Genomic DNA, 19667 nt, shown 5'->3' with positions numbered 1-19667 from the left:
ACAGTCTTTTCCTTTCAGCACTGTAGCAGCAGAGAACCTTGGTGTCTGACAGATTTTCCTCACAATATCTTTCCTTATGAGCTATGGAAGTGTTAATATAATTGATTTACAGTTAATGTTTAACAATAAAAGAACCAAGTGACATGCCTGTGGCCATACTGGATATGACCCTTGTGAACTCAGGTCTTCCAAGTCCTAGGCTAACGACTTGGTCCATGGGCCACCTTTTCTACACAAGGGAGATAGGAGATGATAATTTCATAGTCATGGGAACATGGAAATCACTTTTCATACAAATATGAAAAGCAGATAAAGCACTGGTAGGATGCCACTTTCCAGGCATGGTATCGTAGAGGAGCCTGTCACCAACTGAAATTGTTAGAGGAAGCCCTTCTGTGATGCAGAGTTGTGGGATGACATGCCAGGGACCACACACAGGGACAGGGACAGAAGGCTGGCAAGCCAGGTCTCGATTCCAAAAAAGGAATTGAGTGCATGCAGTAGAGGCAGACGATTCAAATGAAGCATTGCAAAATGCTTGGCTTCTCTCTGCACTTCAAAGTACCAGCTTATATCATCTTGGATCGGACTAATTTCTTCATTATCCAGTATCCTTTCTCCCAGCTGTGATCAGCATCACATGCTGCACAAAAATTTGTGTGGCATTCTTGACACGTGTTAAATAACTTTATATTTCATAGTAAATATCAGAACCTATTTTTTATATATTTTTTTGTTTGTGTACATATACTACCCGCTTTGAATTTTGTTATAGGCTTTGTTGGTACCTTAAGGCAGTTATTTCCACAATATTGTTATTTGTGTGTTTATTTCTCATTTGCAGAACTGCCACTTTTTACTAAGCATTCATTGTTTTCTGTGTCCAAAGAGAAAGAGAAAAAAAATCCTGATCTATATTTTCTGTTGCATTCATTATTTTATAAGCTTTGAAGCATGTATTTTTTCTGCATGGAATGATCCGACAATAGGCAATATGCATTGATGGTCTTCATATCTTTTTAAAGTTGAAGGTTTTTCATGTGAACTCCTTTCTATCTGATTAGGGTTGGTACAGATGGTGCCAGGTGCTACCACACTAGCGAAGATCCACAGGGAGTCTGGTCTGATAGGACCATTGAAAGAAAACACAATTAAAAAATGGTTCCGTCATCACCATCCTCTGGAATCAAGTTACCAAGAGGTAACGTCATAATGAAGCTTATTATATGGTTTATGTTTTACCATGGGGAAAAAAGAAACCAAATGGCAGTAAGCAGCAAAAACAAATGACTCAGATGCAAGACAAACAATTCACATGCATAGAAGCCAGGGAATTGACTTAAATGCCACTCTCTTACTACAGAGATACTGCTCTGGTTCAGGTGCATTGTAATGCATTTTCTATAAAAATGTGTCATAGAGATGATTTGAAATTTAGTAGTAAAGAGAAGCTGAAGTAGAAATTAAGTATTGAACTCAAAACCATTTTTTTTTTAGGTCAGCTCTCTAAATACTTTCTTTTATATAAACCACATAAAGTCTGAATTTAGAAATGTCCGTGTCGGCACCCACGGTTTTAGAAAGCTGTTTTATCAAAGCTACCTAGTCATATGATACAGAGAATCATGCTTTTCATATCACATTGTGAGATCCCATGTAGTACATCTGATTTTATGAAAGTAGACATTATGCATGAGGCAAAAAAATCAGATATTTGATTTACAGAAGCAGAGGTTTTCCAAGGTGCTATTTCTATTCATTCTTTGTTGTCTGAGCATATTCTGAGGCACATGAAAAACCTTTTAGTGTTTGTGTTACTGGGATAATTTTTAGAACCCTGTTCCATGCCCACAGTAGATTAGTAGCTAAAATTTTAACTTCACAGGGGAACTTTGAGTCTTTACCACTCTGAAAATGAAGTGCTTTTAAAAGAGTTTCTTAGTAGGTGTATAGCATAGATGTGTTTGCTAAACTTTAGTAATTTTGTAGCTATTCCATAGGCATTTGTTCATCCACATTTTCAGTAAGAGCACTGGAATTCCTTGTATATCATCTTGAGTCAATTAAACAGGAATGATCTGTACAGAATTTTTTTTACAAATTTGTATGTTTGCAGTGTTATGGTAGAAATGCAGCCAACATTTCAATTGAAAAGTGAGATACTATTAGTTATTGATTGAAAACCTGATTTCTTGCTGCTGCTACTGTTTGTAAAAAGTACCATTGATGTGGAATATTCTAAAAGCAGTTTATACACATTTTCTTTCAATTTTTTGAACATATAAAATACAGTCAGATCTGATTGCATAGGGCATGCATAAAATTACTACTCTACATTCACCTTGCACTTGCTGGTGAGTGAACCTTTCTCTTTTACTCCTTAATAATTTCTTACTCATACAATACTGTTTCTAAGGTGTTCAAAATGCTCATGCAGAATAAGCTTTAATATCCTCTTTTTACAGTTGGATGAACAAAATCACAGAAAGCTTAGGTGTTTTGTCCAAGGTCATCAGAGTGAGTAAGCAGTACAGTTAGACATGAAATTCAGTCAACTCTTCTGCTGTGGCGTAAGTCTTCCACAGTGCTGTCACCCGTGTCAGCCATTCCAGGTGGCACCCTTTGTCTACAGGGAAATCCTCAATGCCTGAAAAATTATTTACCTCGGGTACTTTATGTTTTGTCCAGAAACATAAAGATCACAGATTAGGATTGTTTGGGTTTCTGTATAAATGAATCACATTGCGACTGAGGTTGATGGGAGATTAAGACTTCTGAATGGGAACTGCAAGTAAGCAGATAATTTGGAACCCACCTAGGAGTGTCTGGTGAGCAGAGCATTAGTTTGGACATTTTCCTACTTCTGCCATGGGCACGTTTTGAGCAAAGAGCAATGCCACAGCGTCATATTGTAAAGAGATTCATGAGACAGATCTGAATGAGCCAGTCTACTTCCACAAAGCAGAGTAACTGTGAAAGTAGACATCTCCGCCATGTAAAAGAACATCAGAGGAGTGGATTATATCAAACACAACTGTTAGACTGCTTTTTGGCTTAATCACTCTCTTGGGTCTCTCCACACAACACTAGGTTTGATTCCATGGTCTATTCAGATTCGCAGATGCTATAAGCAGAAAGTGATTTAGCCTTTGTTTCAGTTTATTTCTGCAAAACAGGGTTGAATCCTTTGGGCTGGAATATTGTGAGATTTGATTAATTAGGATTTGAGAAAGGCAACCGAATTCTGGAGAAAAAAGACCCATGTAGATACAGAACAGTACAGTGGGTGTAAAATAACCTACTTTCTTTACAAAGCAAGTAGTTAAATTTGTGGATTTCCAACTGATTTCCAAACAATGATTTTTACAATATAAATACAGGCTATTGAACAGAAAATGTCAGCTTCCTGCCAAGAAGCTTGCTTTTCTTAGGTATGTTTCACCTTAGAAGTTTTCCATAGAATTCCAAGCATATGTAAAACACAAGGTGTAAACCTCATGCATTAAATTGTTCTTGCATTGTAACTTTGAAATTTGTATGTTAATTGTTTGAGTACCATTCCTACAAACACCTGTCTGTTAAAATTTTAGCAACATGCTTATCATTTCTAGAACTACAATTTTTGGTTTTCCTGTTAGCATCACAAGCCACATACATCTCTCTATATTTCCAGTAAGTGCTTTTTTTTTTTTATTGCCTAGGCAATAAGGAATTTCTTTTTTTCCTGCGCTGGCTGGTGTGTTGTTACCTTCATTCTGGGAGTCTGTGATCGACACAGTGACAACATAATGCTGACAAATGCTGGACACATGTTCCACATCGATTTTGGAAGATTTTTAGGTCACGCACAGACATTTGGAAGTGTAAGAAGGTTAGTATCTATCGTAATGCATATAGTAAACTTTAAAACAATGTTCTGAAATTTCACAGCATTCTCAACACCCATGGAAAAAATACAAATATGATCATGCTTTTTTCTTCTTTCTGAATTTTCCATAACATCTTTTCGTTGTTCACAAAACTTCTAAAAATACAGGAATGACTGGAAAAGGAATTAAAATGAGATGTTGGAGATCCCTGTTCAGTCTAAAAAAAAAAATCTGAATCCTTGTTAGGTCAGCGATTTAAATTATGCAGTTCTGTAGTAACCAGAACAGTGGACTGGCCTATGCCAAAACAATTCTGATGTCCATTGATTTTTTTTCTAACAGAAGAGTGTTCCTATAATGGATCCAAAACCATAGATGTATCTAATTCTTCCCGTACTCAGAGAAGAAACCAACTTTTCGAAATAGACATGGAGAATAATTACATTATGCCTCTGTGGGTAAAATTGCAAACTTTTTCACTGTCTTTTAACGTTTTGCATCTAACCACACTAAGCTCAGGGGCTGTTTTGCAAATATCTGATTTTACCTACACAAGACTGATTTTTCCGTGTTTGCATCTATCTGTATCTATCCCGTGATAAGGATAAATAAAATAATGTGATCATGCATTCTACTTCCTAATCTGAGCATACTATGGAGGAATTAATTGGGAAGGAATGAAAATAGGTGGGATAACGCTGGTATGTGCAAAACACAAATAAGCTGTCATACTGGAGCAGAGAACGGATAAATGATCCCTAATACTGACAAGATGAGTAGTGTGTGTCGGGGGGAGGATGTCTTCCCTCCGTGTTTCCTAATAATTTCCAGACTAGTCCCAGAATTAAGTTTGAGCTAATTGTTACTTGTTTTTTCTTGGTGTTTTTTTTTTTTTTAAGCTGATCTTTGGCTATTCTAGACTATCTCAGTGTGTTAGACAGAAGTAACAGCATTGGAGTATTGATATGAGAGAAGCTGATGGGGCTAATAAGTACTTCTAAGCCAGGCAGTCAAAAGATATAGTTGCAGTGCTTAGAATTATCAACAATCATTCAAGCTATGCTCCCTTAATCCTACTTATGTGCTATGGAAAGAATAAAGCAGAACAGAGTAATAAAAAAAGATGCTCATGCACACTCTGAGTCAAGAGCTGCATCCCTGGCTCCAGGAATCCTCCTTTTGAAGCCCAACAGGAATTTCCCTCAGCGGCAATTTTACATGAGCGAAGAATTATCTAGTTCAAGTGAATGACAGGATGAAGTAAGCAAGGGGGGAGACGCAACAACCCAATTTAAACAGAAATCATGTAATAGCAATAGTAAAAATAGATGCTAATTTTACTGTTGTACAACTCGGTCATACTACACTTTCTTGTTAAGTCTATGGAAATGACTTAAAGTATAGTCACTTCCATAAACAGCAGCCATTTTTCCTGTTTCTCCATGCAGTATATTGCTTTTAAAGTATAAAATAAAATAATACACTTTAGGACTTCCATTCATGGAGTGCCCTCGTGGTTCCTTAGCAAAGATGGACTCACACTTAACAATGGGTTGTAAACATCATGGGACAATGGTTGTCTTCCTCATACTGACATGCAACTGAGCAGATACAGTGTTAATGACTATGGTTCTCATGAGCTGTATGCAGCTTAGTGAAATGTAACATACTATTTGTAACACAGGAACGCAGGGATATCACATCCCATAAATTTCAGGCTCTCTCAAAATTTTAAATCCGCAGTGCTGTTTGTATCTACTCATTCCCACAAGGCAACTCCTGAAATAGGTTTAGCCTCTGGTTTCTTTAGCAGCTCTTTATATTAGATTTTTATTTGAGTTCTTATTAGATTTTTATTTGAGTTCTTTGCACCCCCAACAATATCATACCTTTAAAATAATATTGATAGAACAGCAGCACAATACTTTCAAATCTTTACAATTATTAGTCTTGACTCTTGGGGTTTTGTACAGTAGATGCTATACATGTACTTGTGAAGTTCTGTAGGTGGCTTTAGAGAATGAAAAGCAGCTGATACAAATCCCTATACATGCGACTGGTCTTTACAAACATTACACAAACAAAGTTTTGTTGGTTTTTTTTTTTGTAAAATGAAATCTGTATGAATGAAGTTGTACAAAATGAGTTGCTGTCTGAACTATTTAAAATAGCCATTCCTTTCAGAATTTAGGAAATCGTTTGCTACAGCTGTCCATTTTCTGTTCTCAGGGAGTATTTTTTGCCATTAACAGACTCTTATTCCTCACAAAGCTTCATGAGGATAGGTCCTCTCCAGTATTCTGCGTATGGAGCGTTTCTTCTGATGTAAATAAAATGAAAGGCATACATGGCAGCTTTGAGAATTGCGTACTGTCATGCATGGGCTGCACTTCTTGCTGTCAAATCCAATATAAGTCTTCAGAGAACCCTTTGAAGCTGATATGATTCAGGCAGTCATGCTCACCTTTGAATTCATGATTGTATAACACCCCAACAAGGGATTAGTTAACTTTTCTAATTCCTGCCCTCATCTTTAAATGATGTCCAATAAATCTGCTCAGATTTGAGTCTGAGGCACAAATTAGTAGCTCAGTTCTTATTGATTTCAGAGGGAAAAGGAATTGGGAACTTTCTGTCTTTTCCTGTTTCATGTACTTTCACAGTGTAGCAAATACGTTAAATAGTACTAATAATCTGTCTTTACATGAGTCTAGGAACTGCAGTTTTGGAAGTGTTGGAGAGAGACATATGGTGCATCTAACCAATAGCATAATAACACAGCTTGGCAGAAGAATTTTTCCCAGTGTCCCACAGGGAACGTTCCTACTGAACCATGAGATTTCATTTTTTTTTTTTTTCCAATCACAACAGATGATGCATTTTGTTAGTGATAAAATACTCCTCCTTTCATTTGCTAATCCCATTTGACCCTGCATTCCCCTAAAGCAGTGAGTTCTGCAGATACACTTCAAACTGTGTGAAGAAATATTTCTCATTTAATTTCATATAACTGCCCAGGTCTATTTCTATATCTACCGAGTATTCTGTGGCTATCATTTTAGATCCACTTCAGCTGAAATAGGTGTAATATTATCCAGATAATCATATGGGACTAGGTCAGTCATCAGATGGTACAGAAGAAGGTATCTGGCTCATGGTTGTACCTGCCATTCTTTCTTTGCTTTTGTTTTCTTCTTTTCAGTTCTGACCAGTTCCTTTTGAACATTTTTCTTTGGTGAATCAAGCAGTAAGAGATTTATTTAAATCCCATGCTATCTGAACTAATCCTACCTTCAGCAGTCTTGTCCTCTCCACTACCAGCACTGTTGTCTATATTTTTTGCAGTCAATGAGGTTTAGTCTGAAAACTGATGGCAAGTTATGGAGTGGTCCAGCTCATGGCACACTGTACATTCACCTTTGGATAACCTAGGTGTCCAGTCTTTTTTTTTAAATACCCAGTCATCCTGATTATTTACAACACTCACTGGCCTTTCTTTTCCCTGATCTGAATCACAGAGACCCTCTTGTCTCTGTGCCAAACTAATCCCATGTCTTGGCATGGTTTTCCGAGAAGTTAAATCTGCTAAGCTGGTTTTCTTCTACAAAGTTAATTACTAGAGGCAGCCTAACTATTCCAGTGGGAAATTCCAGTTTTTTGAAGGAAGTTTCAAATATATGGGAAAATTAAGTTTCCCACACTTTCTTCCTATGTCATTATCTTCCTGTACTGAAAAGCACTTAAGAAAGTCTGAGCATGTAGAAAAGTAGAAGTACCTCTTTTTATTTTAAAAGTAACAGATTTCATTTTTAGGGTTAATAAACTGAGTGTTACTGTGTCACTGGAAGTGTTTATTTAAAAAAAATACGTTCTTTCAGGTTCTTTCTAAAATAGAAAAGTTGGCATACAGTCATGGAAAAATAAATTATATTTCCCTTCTTTGACTACATTGTATTTACAGGTGTTCAATCTTTTTCTTGAAAACAGGAAAAAGTTGTGAAGAAGGAAGATAGGAATTTGAGAATTTAATATTTTACTTTTTTTCTTTTTGCCTTTTAAAATTTTTGTTTAGGGTCCTCACCAAAGGAATACTCTAAAACTTGAAAGTAGAAACATTTCATTTTCTGTATTTGTGCATGAGAACTGTTGGACTAACCTGTATTACCTGCTGAAAGATTTCATCAGGAATTTTCAGTATGCCTATTTATTAATTCATTTTCTGCAGTTTGATTTTATTTTTGTGACATGATTGGTCTGGAGTTATTAGTTTACGTGAACTGGTAACTCCTAGTTCTTTGCCACCGTTCACTTTCAGCACTTCTTGTATGCCACCCCCCTCAAATCTCTGACTGAAATCCTGGAAAGATTTCATTTCGTGACTTACAGCACCTTTGTAACCCCAATGATCTTAAGAAGATTATACAGATGTTTAAAGATAGCCATACATGTAAGTCTTTGCATAAAGACCTAAAGGTGAAACAATGTCACCTCCAAGGTGACAAGGCCTAAAGGGGCTTGAATTTATGAGGCAAGAAATCCATCACTTCTGAAAGTGAAGTGTCTCTGATTGCCCTGAATTAAACACCAAAAGCACAAGTCGAGTCTGAGAACAGCTGAGCAGCACAAGTTGCAGTCGTGAGTTTCAGATGCGCTTCTGTTATCTTTGTCTGCCTTGAAGAGTGGGTATTTATCGTTGCTGTTTTCATGCATTCTCTAATTATCAAGCCTGGACAGTAGTTTGCCCTTTACCGTTGGTTATTTATTTTCAGTAATAGCCTCTTGTGGAGGACATTCAACTAAGTTAAGTTTTTTGAAATCAGAGTAAAGTATGTTCCCTGTCCATTTTGTATCTTTAATTTTTTTAATTATCCTTTTCAAATTACCCAGGCAGTTAAGGGAGACACTGTTTTTCCGATACAATGGCTGTATGGATTTGACCCTGTCCAGTTTTGTTCATCCAGGTGGGTTGTTCTTCCGCTGAACTGAGCTCCCTGGAACCCAGTTCTCATCTGTCACAACTCTCCGTATCCTTCTTGGCTTTTCATTCAGTTCAAGCATGACATAAACTGCTTTCCTGTCTTCAGGTACAGCTGCTTTCTTGAAGGAGTTACCATGTATTCTTTTTACCAGTTATCTGGGCTAGGGAAATTGTTTGATGCCTTCAGAGCCACCAGTGGAACACCCTCCATTTTGGGAGATTTACTGCACAGGGGTTAAGTGATACCCGGTCAACGTCCTGCTTCAGAGATTTCTTCCTGGCGTCTCCCCTTCGGTCTTTCTCTTCCTATCAGTCACTCCATGATTTTTTTGTCGAATGTGGCTCTAGAGAGAGGAGGTTTACAGTAAAACAGAAATAAAAGGGAAAAAAGACATCATGTTCACTGTCCATTTTGATTATGATTTTATTTGTAATCCTTTTAAAAGTATAACTCTTTACAGAGACATATCTTTTCTCTTTCCTGCTCCCATCAGAAACATTTTATTGTATCATCTCTTTCTCCAAAAGCTTTCTAAACATACCTTTTTATGTTCAGGGGGAGCTGTTCTCCCACACAGTCAAGTATACATCAAGCACTTTTAAATTAATCTCTGTTGCTTGATCTTGGTGTCTTTTTCTGCTTGTTCTGCACACTACGCCTTTGTCCTTCATCCTTAACTGGAAAGCATACTGATATATTCAATTCATGTAAGATTTCATCCCCTGCCCTAAAGAATTTTGGTGCAAATCGACTTCTTCATCACTGGTTTATTTCTCTATGAGAGGGAGATCAACTGGTGGAGCCACACCCTGCCTTCCCTGAGACCAAGGCAGCAGGAGCGGCTCCACAAGAAGCAGAGGACCCCCTACCCTCTTGCCACCAAGCAGAAAAAGGGGACCAAAGAGATGGGGGGGAATGGAAATGGGTCCCTGCTCGGGGTGGCAAGCGAATTGCCTCCTGGCCTCCCTCACCTGCCCAGTTGCCCTTAAGCAACAGATATGGGGCTCTGGAATGTGAGGGTCAGGCAAATGAGGATGCGGGTGAAGGTCCATCCGGGAGGCTGCCCAGGACGAGTCAGTCAGCCCCACGTATTACGACTGCCTCGGCTAAGAAAAAAAGGAGAGTAATTGTCATAGGTGATTCCCTTCTGAGGGAAACAGAGGGCCTGATGTGCCGACCGGACCCATCCCACAGGGAAGTCTGCTGCCTCCCCGGGGCCCGAGTTAGGGATGTTGCTAAGAAGCTCCCTGGTCTGGTGCGGCCCTCTGATTGTTACCCCCTCTTGGTAATGCAGGTTGGTGGGCATGAGATCACGGAGAGAAGTCCCAAGGCCATCAAAAGGGACTTCAGAGCACTGGGGCAACTGGTTGAAGGATCGGGGCACAGGTGGTGTTTTCCTCAACCCCATCAGTGGCAGGGAAGAGCACTGAAAGGGGCAGGAACACTCACCTGATTAACAGATGGCTCAGGGACTGCTGCTATCAGTCGAATTTTGGATTCTTTGATCATGGGGAGGTGTACACAGCACCGGGTCTGCTGGCAACAGACGAAGTCCAGCTGTCTCAAAGAGGAAAAAGAATTCTTGGCCACGAGCTGTCGGGGCTCATTGAGAGGGCTTTAAACTAGGTTCGAAGACCACTTGGGAAGAATACAGGAGTGTTGTCAGGGCATGCAGAGATGCAATGAGGAAGGCCAAGGCCCACCTGGAATTGAATCTGGCAAGGGATGTCAGAAACAACAAGGGCTTCTTCAACTGCATCAGTAGCAAACGGAAGACTAGGTACAATGTGGGGCCGCTGCTGAATGAGGCGGGTGTCCTGGTGACGGAAGATGCAGAGAAGGCAGAGCTACTGAATGCCTTCTTTGCTTCAGTCTTCAGTGCCAAGGCAGTCCCTCAGGAATCCCAGGCCCTGGAGACAAGAGATGAAGCCTACAGAGAGGATGACTTTCCCTTGGTCGAGGAGCACTGCATGAGGGATCACTTAAGCAATCTGGCCACCCACAAATCCATGGGCCCCGATGGAATGCACCCACGAGTGCTGAGGGAGCTGGCGAACGTCATTGCTGAGCCACTCTCCACCATCTTTGAGAGGTCCTGGAGGACAGGAGAGGTGCCCGAGGACTGGAGGAAAGCCAATGTCACTCCAATCTTCAAAAAGGGCAAGAAGGAGGACCCAGGGAACTACAGGCCGGTCAGCCTCAGCTCCATCCCGGGAAAGATGATGGAGCAACTCATCCTGGAGGCCATCATCAAGCAAGCGGAGGAAAAGAAGGTTATCAGGAGTAGTCAGCATGGATTCACCAAGGGGAAATCATGCTTGAACAATCTGATAGCTTTTTATGATGGCATGACCGGCTGGGTAGATGAGGGGAGAGCTGTGGATGTTGTCTACCTCGACTTCAGCAAGGCTTTCAACACTGTCTCCCATAACATCCTCCTAGGGAAGCTCAGGAAGAGTGCGCTGGATGAGTGGTCGGTGAGGTGGATTGAGAACTGGCTGAATGGCCGAACTCAGAGGGTTGTCATCAGTGGCGCTGAGTCTAGTTGGAGGCCTGTAACTAGTGGTGTCCCCCAAGGGTCAGTACTGGGCCCATTCTTGTTGAACTTCTTCATCAATGACCTGGATGAAGAGTTAGAGTGTACCCTCAGCAAGTTTGCTGAAGACACAAAACTGGGAGGAGTGGTGGATACACCGGCAGGCTGTGCTGCCATTCAGCGTGACCTCAACAGGCTGGCAATTTGGGCAGAGAGGAACCTGATGAGTTTCAACAAGGGCAAGGGCAGGGTCCTGCACCTGGGGAGGAACAACCTCATGCACCAGTACAGGCTGGGGCTGGACCTGCTGGAGAGCAGCTCTGTGGAGAGGGACCTGGGAGTGCTGGTGGATGACAGGCTGACCATGAGCTAGCAGTGTGCCCTGGCTGCCAAGAAGGCTAATGGGATCCTGGGATGCATTAGGAGAAGTATGGCCAGTAGGTCGAGGGAAGTTCTCCTTCCCCTCTGCTCTGCCCTAGTGAGGTCCCATCTGGAGTACTGTGTCCAGTTCTGGGCTCCCCACTTCAAGAAAGATGAGGAGCTACTGGAGAAAGTCCAGCGGAGGGCTATGAGGATGATGAGGGGACTGGAACACCTCTCCTATGAGGAAAGGCTGAGGGAGCTGGGCTTGTTTTGGCTGAAGAAGAGAAGGCTGAGAGGGGACCTTATAAATGCTTATAAATATCTGAAGGGTGGGTGTCAGGAGGATGGGGCCAGACTCTTTTCAGTGGTGCCCAGCGACAGGACAAGGGGCAACGGGCACAAACTGAAGCAGAGGAAGTTCCGTCTGAACATGAGGAAGAACTTCTTCCCTCTGAGGGTGACAGAGCACTGGCACAGGCTGCCCAGCGAGGTTGTGGAGTCTCCCTCTCTGGAGATATTAAAGAGTCGCCTGGACAAGGTCCTGTGCAGCCTGCTGTAGGTGACCCTGCTTTGGCAGGGGGGTTGGACTAGATGACCCACAGAGGTCTCTTCCAACCCCTGCCATTCTGTGATTCTGTGATTTTGCCTGGTGATATGTAAAACTCCTGCAACAATCTGCTATTGTGTTTTCCAAACAGTTATCTCATACTGAAAAGAGCTGGTAGCTCAATATTCGGTAGGTATTGGATATAAGCTTATTCTAGTTATTTTAAGGAGTTTTAAAATCTTTTTTCGGTACTGAGGGTCAGTCAGAACACAAAAAGCAGTTGTCCGACAATCTCTATTAACAAGAGTAATTGCTCCAATCTCCTCATGAACTAACTCTCGAGTGTTTTATCAATACACTTGGTAATAAACTCCTAGCAAACCTGGAAAATTTGATAGTCTTAGAAATGGTAGAAGGCATCAGGAATGCTGTACAGAGCACTTTCAAATATAGGTATTGGGTGTGAAGTATATCACGGATTTAAATCCATTGTAACTTCGTTATACAGTCTGGGTGCTGGTGACTCTGAATGCAGACTGCTTTATATGTGTCTGCCTGTACGGAGGACCCTCACTCAGCTCAGAAGGTGCCTGAGCTGGAGACAGTAGTGCTTTTTAACCGATCAATACATGATGCACGTGGTTGCAACAGGTCAACGTTTGAAACCATTGAGGACATATGTGTTCTTTAATCAGAGTACATCTGTCTGGGAGGATCTTTTTTGGATTCTTCAAAAATATACAATCAGCTGACTGTACAAAATGGTTGAAATTCTGTGACATAAGTGAATAAATTCTGTGGTCAGATTGCAAAATAACTAGTGATCACAGCAGAGACTCCCTCTCATGCCAGAATGAAAACCATCAAGAGATGCCTCGAACTAGTTTCTGCTTTCCCATCACGAGTCTAGTGCCAATTTTCTTGTTACAAGTTAAGCTGCCAGATGAGTCCTGGTGGCAGTACGTGCTGCAAACACTGGGTCTACACTACAAATTGTAACCATGTCTAACCTCAGCTGTCAACATTTGTGTTAGGTATACTGTCACTTAGCATAGTAAACCTATGGGACCAGGTGTAATCAAATCTTCACTATTTACGAACTCACTAACTTCAGTTGTCCCACAATGAGAGGGATTTTAGTGGTCACACGCCCTTTCACTTTGCATAGGCAGAGGGGCACAAATAGGTAGTTACTATGGCTCAGTTTACATGGGGAAACTGGATGTTAACAGAATAATGAATCAGAGCCCTGAGGTTAGGTGAGGATTATAGCTTTTTTTTCTAACATATCCATTAAGCATGATTAAATCTTGATGTAACCAATTCAATTGCTGACAGAAACAGACAAATCTTGCAGAATAGGCTAGTCCAAGGTGTGTGAAATACTTCTTTTACTACAGATCAAAATAACGGGTGTGTCTAACACAGCAATTTTACTGGAAAGCTAAAATTAAGGTCTGATTGTGAAAAATAATGATAATAACGAAGTTGATATACATATAAGAACAACTAACTTAATGAATAAATAAGACCATAGGGGTTTAAGAACTGTCCTCAGTTACCTAAGGAATTCAGAAGATTCTTTCTAGTTTGATGTTAATGTAAAAAAAAAAAAATGGGTAAAACTGTAATCAGAAACGAGATTTGAAATTTGTAGTTAGAAAACTTTTTATGTAGTAGATAAACAGTAGCAGAAATGGCAGAAAATAAAGTTAAGACCATGTTGTCTGGTATACACTTGGCTTTTGGTCATTTGATTGAAGAATATAGGTCAAAAATACTAGATGTATGTTTTGAATGTCCAGCCCGTGTAATTTACCTGACCCAAGGATGCTCAGGGCATTCAGGAATCTTTGTGTATTAAGAGGGTAAAGTCAACACTAAATTCAGACCAGTTTACCCAGGGCTAAGTGTAGTTGACTCTTGAAATCCTCCCAGGACAACGTCTCCAGGCAGCCTGTTTTAGTATTTAATTATTTTCATAGTGAAAGGGTTTTTTTGTATGGCCAGTCAAAACCTGAATTGTTTCAAATGTTTGTGCTATTCTTGCCTGGATCTATCAGTTTCATAACCTCCTATAGATACTACAAGATTGCTGTTTGGTCTTCTGGAAACCTTCTCATCTCCTGGGTAAACAAGCCCACCTTCCTTAGCCTCTTCTCATAGCCAGATGCTCTAGCCCCTAAACATCCTGGTGGCCCTCTATACTCCAGTCTCTCTATACTTCAGTCTAGCAACATCTTTCTTGTTCTGGCAAGATACGGACTAACAAGTGCTAAGTAAAGGGCATCTACTGGCGACCCTCCCATTAATTCAGCCCAGGATGCTGTTAGCCTTCATCACTTCCAGGGCTCGTATTTGACCCACCACTGGCTCATGCTCAGTTTGCTGCCCACCAGCTGGAGGGCCTTGGCAGTGAAGACTGAGGCAAAGAAAGCAATGAGTACCTCAGCCTGGTCTATGCTCCCATGTCACAGAATCACAGAGTGTTAGGGGTTGGAAGGGACCTCTGTGGGTCATCTAGTCCAAGCCTCCTGCTGAAGCAGGGTCACCTACAGCAGGCTGCACAGGACCTTGTCCAGGCGGGTCTTGAGTATCTCCAGAGAGGGAGACTCCACAACCTTCCTGGGCAGCCTGTGCCAGTGCTCCGTCACCCTCAGAGTGAAGAGGTTCAGACGGAACTTCCTATTCTTCAGTTCGTGCCTGTTGCCCCTTGTCCTGATAAAGTGATGTCACTTTATCACCAGTCAGCAGCCAGTCCACATTTTCTTTATTTATGCTTTTACTAATGATGTATCAGTAGAACTTCTTGTTGCGCTTCATGTCCACCACCAATTTCAACTCTAGTTGAGCTTTGGCTTTGCTAACACTATTTCTGCATGCTCAGGCTTTCTATGACTTTTCAGATTTTCTATATTTCCCCTTTGTAGCCAGTCCTTACTTCCACTTCCTGTATATGTCCTTTTTGCCTGGAAGCTTAGTGATGAGTTCCCTGTTTGGACAAGCAACTCTCCATCTGTCTGTTACTGGAAATAAAAGCTATTAAAAATACAATTGAGAGTAGGTACCTGAGGATAAATAAATTCTGTGTTTTTGGAAAGCTGTTTCAAATTTGCTAGCTCAATTCTCTCTTCTATTCCTTTTTATAACATTGCAATACTATTTGGCAATTGAAATGTACACTTTGATTGTATTTAGACATGGATGGATATATGTCAGGTCTGGCTGATTTGAGAAATAGTCTCAGCAAGAGGCGGTTTACGCTTTATACTTTCCAGGAGCAGACACGTATCTGTGGATCTGTTAGCAAGATTTGTTCACTAAAATCGAAAAAAAGAAAACAGAAAAGTTTTCTAAACAAATCTGAACATAGATTTGCAATACAAGCCAATGAAAATGCGAGTGCTAGCAACTGTCATTGAAGTCAATGGGAAAATTGCTGTCAAATTTAGTAAGTGAAGTATTTATATTTTATACGAAGTTCAGAACTGCTGCTCTGTTCTGAGGTCACTTAAAATATATTTACATCATTTAGATTCTATGCTTGCTGAAGAGACTGTCATCCCCTGTAACAGGTTTGTGATGGGACTGACATCTTTCAATATTTTTGTTAGTAACCAGTATGATGGGATAGAGAATATGTTTGCTCATTTTTCAGTAGAGGCCTGTTATCAGAGTTTTTGACTTTGATGAAAGCTGAGACTAGCAGTGACAGGTAGTTTTTCAGAAAGGGATCTGAGAGTTATACTACAGACAAGTTGAATATGAGTTGATGATGAAATACTGAATTGTAAAGCATGAAATGTGATTTAATCCTTCTGCTTCACATGACACTGGTAAAACTTAGCTGGAATATTTGCAGCATTTTACTTCTAGAAAGATTTGGATAAGGAGTCCAGAGAAATTACAAGAAGCCCAGAGAAAAGTAATTAAAATTATCAGACACCTGAAAAACAAGGCTTATGAGAAAATGTTGAAACAATTGTCTACAGAAGATTGAGGAAAGACATAATAACAGTCAGCAAATACAGTGGAGGCTGCTGTAAAGAAGACGGGATCTTCATGTTCCCTTAGGAAAGAACAAGAATTAATAGGATGAAAGTACAGCAAGGTTAGATTAGGCATTAAGGAAAAAATCTCTATGGGGGGAGATACTGCAATAGAAATTTGATAGGAAGGTTGGAGAAGAACTCTGTCACTAAAAATCTTTGAGAACAGGCTAAATAAGCATCTCAGAAACATGTTTATGGTTGATCTTGTCCTGGTAAGCAGGAAGATGGAGTATCTCTTATGGTCCCCTTTCCAGGCATTTTTTTTTTTTATGACTCTGTATGTGCTTGCTTAAGACAAATTGTATTGTGCAGTTGTTCACTGTTTCATTCTTTAATATATGGAAGGAATACACTTGCTCATGTTTTTTTCTGTGTCTACAAATATGCATGATTACTATGATCAGATATTTTTAGTTGAGTTAGAGAAATAAGCACTCATGTTCATTTGTTTTGTGTGAGTGTGTCAGTAAGCTTTTGGCTTTTGCTGCAGAGCAAAGGATGCCAGCATTCAAACACTCCCTAAAAGCTTTTCACATTTTACTGGATACATCCAAATTCCATATAGTCATGCTGAATACTGTTAGTCACTCTTGACTCAGCTGAAATGGTTTTAAAGCAGTCAGGGAGCATATGGGGGCATATGCTGCTGCACAGCTGATTTTTATGTTGCAAACAGTTCTGTATGGTTTCTTACGCACTGTCTCCTATGTCCACGTGGCAACTTGGACTACAACTGTTTTGATACAGTATTGCTGTGTGACTTGAACTTTTCCATAACTGCACTGTTAGGAAGTTTAGATTGGATCAGAGTAAAGGTCATTTGTTGTTGATTGTCTCATACCCTTTTTCTACTTCATATAAAAGGAAGTCAATGTGTCATTCTTAAATGTTCCATACCGTGAGATTCATAGTAGGAAGAACTAAAACCATTGTTGACCTTACAAGCTTTGTTAATCGGTTTACACCTAGCCTTTCATAACAAATCCTGATGATCTTCCTGGTCTTCTTGGAAGGCAGCATATTTCTGGCCTACAGTGAAGTCCCAGTAAATGTTCCCATCACCCCAGACAAACTTTGTTTTTGCATTATGATCTCTTCAGTTGCTTGAGGTTTCCTTTCTTTCCTCCCTCTCATGACACATCATCCAAACATTCTGAATCTCCAGAGGAACTGCAAAACACATTCCCATGGAAATCTTAAATCTCTAAAAGCAATACACAAGATAAAAAGAATAAACCCACATAAATCTAGCCTTACTTCTCACTGAGTGACTTGAGTAAACTCTTTCGTCACACCCATAGTAAAATATAAATCTTTTAGATCTCTGTAGTTGGACTCTGTCATAAATGGGGGTATTGCCTTTTTGACTGATTTCTATTAGAAGACCAAAGGGCTCATTAATCTCGTCAAGGGCTTGGGGGGGGGTGGGGGAAGAAAGAAAAAAAAAAAAAGAGCAAGCAAGCTGTGATAAGCTAGCTTTAGTGATTTGGGGAGGCTTATTGGCTGCACGTCTTTGGTATATCTCAAGCCACACCAGTTCTCTCAAAGAGGCTTTTTTTTTCTAAAAATGATGGTACCCAACATTACCATTGTACAGTAGAGGTCACTGAAGAATGCTTCAATTCTGTATTTCTTTAGCACACTGTAAAGAAAGAAAGGGCTTTTGGTCTTCTACAGAGATACGGTAAAAGGCTTACTTGAAAATACTTCATCGTACCAGTTTTCTTAAACTGATGCCAGTCATTTCATTAATTTGATGGAAGCGGCAAGTTATAATATATACAGATTTTAGGCCAAGAAGTTCTTGTCCCATTGTCCTTGTCATTGGTCTTGGAACATCCTATGGATGTAAAGTATTATAGGGCTTAGCTGTGATCTTAAGGGTATGTTTTGGGGTAAGAAGTATTTCATGTTTATATCTTTTAGGTAACTTCATGTGAGCAAGCTATTTAATAGATTTATGTCCAAATGAATGATGTCTTTCAGAGTTATTATTAACAGGCCTTTGGATGCATTGCATATCTTCTGAATAAATGCCATTGTGTAATATGATCTTAGCTATGTGCTGCAAAGAAGGCTGTCAGAGATGTACTGGTGTATATGTAGGAATACAGGCTGTGCATGGAGGTGAGGTTCATTTGATAAATTATGTGATAAATGTAATGTGATAAATCAGAATGCTCATGCAAGACCAGGGCATGCATTGGGTTTTTTCTTGTGTAGGCTGAAACAGCTGCTGTCGTTTCCTGATGTAAATATTCCCATGCATGATGGAGGGTGACTTGACTTGGTTGTTTGTAATTTTGCTGGACTAATTTTTAGACTATCCCCTTCTATGTTTTTATATTCCAAAGGAGTCTGTGAAAGCAGCAAGGAACATTTTGTATCTATATGCAGACATTCAGCCCTTTCAATTGTTTTTTCAGAATCCTTAATGTACTCTTCAGTGAGTAAGCGTCTCTTCCCACTGAAACTTTGCTTTTTAGTATTATCGTGAGAAGTGACTGTGTTGTTCCTTCTAGTGGGTCTTGTCTCCTATACTAAGTTAGATTTATGTGGTTTTTTGATTTGAATTGCAAAGTGTTCCCTTTATGAGCAGCCTGCTTACTTAGACATATGCAGGAATGGAGCTTCAGCAGCTGACTGGTTGCAGGGGTTACCTTGCGGAAGAGGCTCTGATACCACAAGAGCTTGAAAAAAATGAGGGAAAGCAAATTTCTACATCGTATTTTTCAGGTTAACAAGGGAGGACAGGCTTACCACCTTTGAATACAGTCTGAAGTCATACTGAGAAGTTAAAGAACTGCGTAAAACTGCTTAAAATCATTTTACAAGTAAAACTAATCTATAAATAATATGAATACTAAAATATCAGTTATATGTTCAAATGGATCCTTTAGCAACAACAGTAAGAGAATTCCCTAGTGTTGCAGTCATTGCATTATGTGGAAGTTGGCCCACAGCGCAACCCAGCAATGTTCAACACCATATTTCTTCCAGTAAAGTAATTTCTGATTGCAGTATCTGTTTTCAGCTCAAGTATCTTAATGTGGGAGACTTGGACTGGCTCAGAAAGGGCTGTTTTCGTAATGTAATTATGTCTCATGGTGCAGTTGGGTGTCAGAAATCAAATATGAATTTTGGACATAATACATCATATGGGACCTTTACAGAAGTAGATTTCACTTGGAATATTTTAGCCCAAAAACTTAAATGCAGAAATAAAACAGATTTGTTTTTTAAACATTTTCAAGATGCTAAAATGCTGTTAAATCAGGATTTAGACTGGACTTCTGTCCACAGATAATTGAAAATATTAAC

General features: G+C 40.0%; 1 protein-coding gene across 3 annotated transcripts in view; it reads left to right on the top strand.

Moving 5' to 3' along the window:
• PIK3C2G (phosphatidylinositol-4-phosphate 3-kinase catalytic subunit type 2 gamma) overlaps positions 1–19667 on the top strand; it is a 310696-nt gene that overhangs the window by 227270 nt on the left and 63759 nt on the right. For all 3 annotated transcript variants that reach the window (XM_075440297.1, XM_075440305.1, XM_075440313.1), the window contains 2 exons: positions 1065–1201; positions 3702–3871. In XM_075440297.1, coding sequence (XP_075296412.1) covers positions 1065–1201; positions 3702–3871 — 307 coding nt within the window. The remainder of the gene's footprint in view (positions 1–1064; positions 1202–3701; positions 3872–19667) is intronic.

Source organism: Opisthocomus hoazin, chromosome 1 (genome assembly GCF_030867145.1).
Source record: "Opisthocomus hoazin isolate bOpiHoa1 chromosome 1, bOpiHoa1.hap1, whole genome shotgun sequence".
Lineage (NCBI taxonomy): Eukaryota > Metazoa > Chordata > Aves > Opisthocomiformes > Opisthocomidae > Opisthocomus > Opisthocomus hoazin.
Note: the sequence above shows the minus strand (reverse complement) of the source record. Positions and strands in the feature narration are given on the sequence as shown.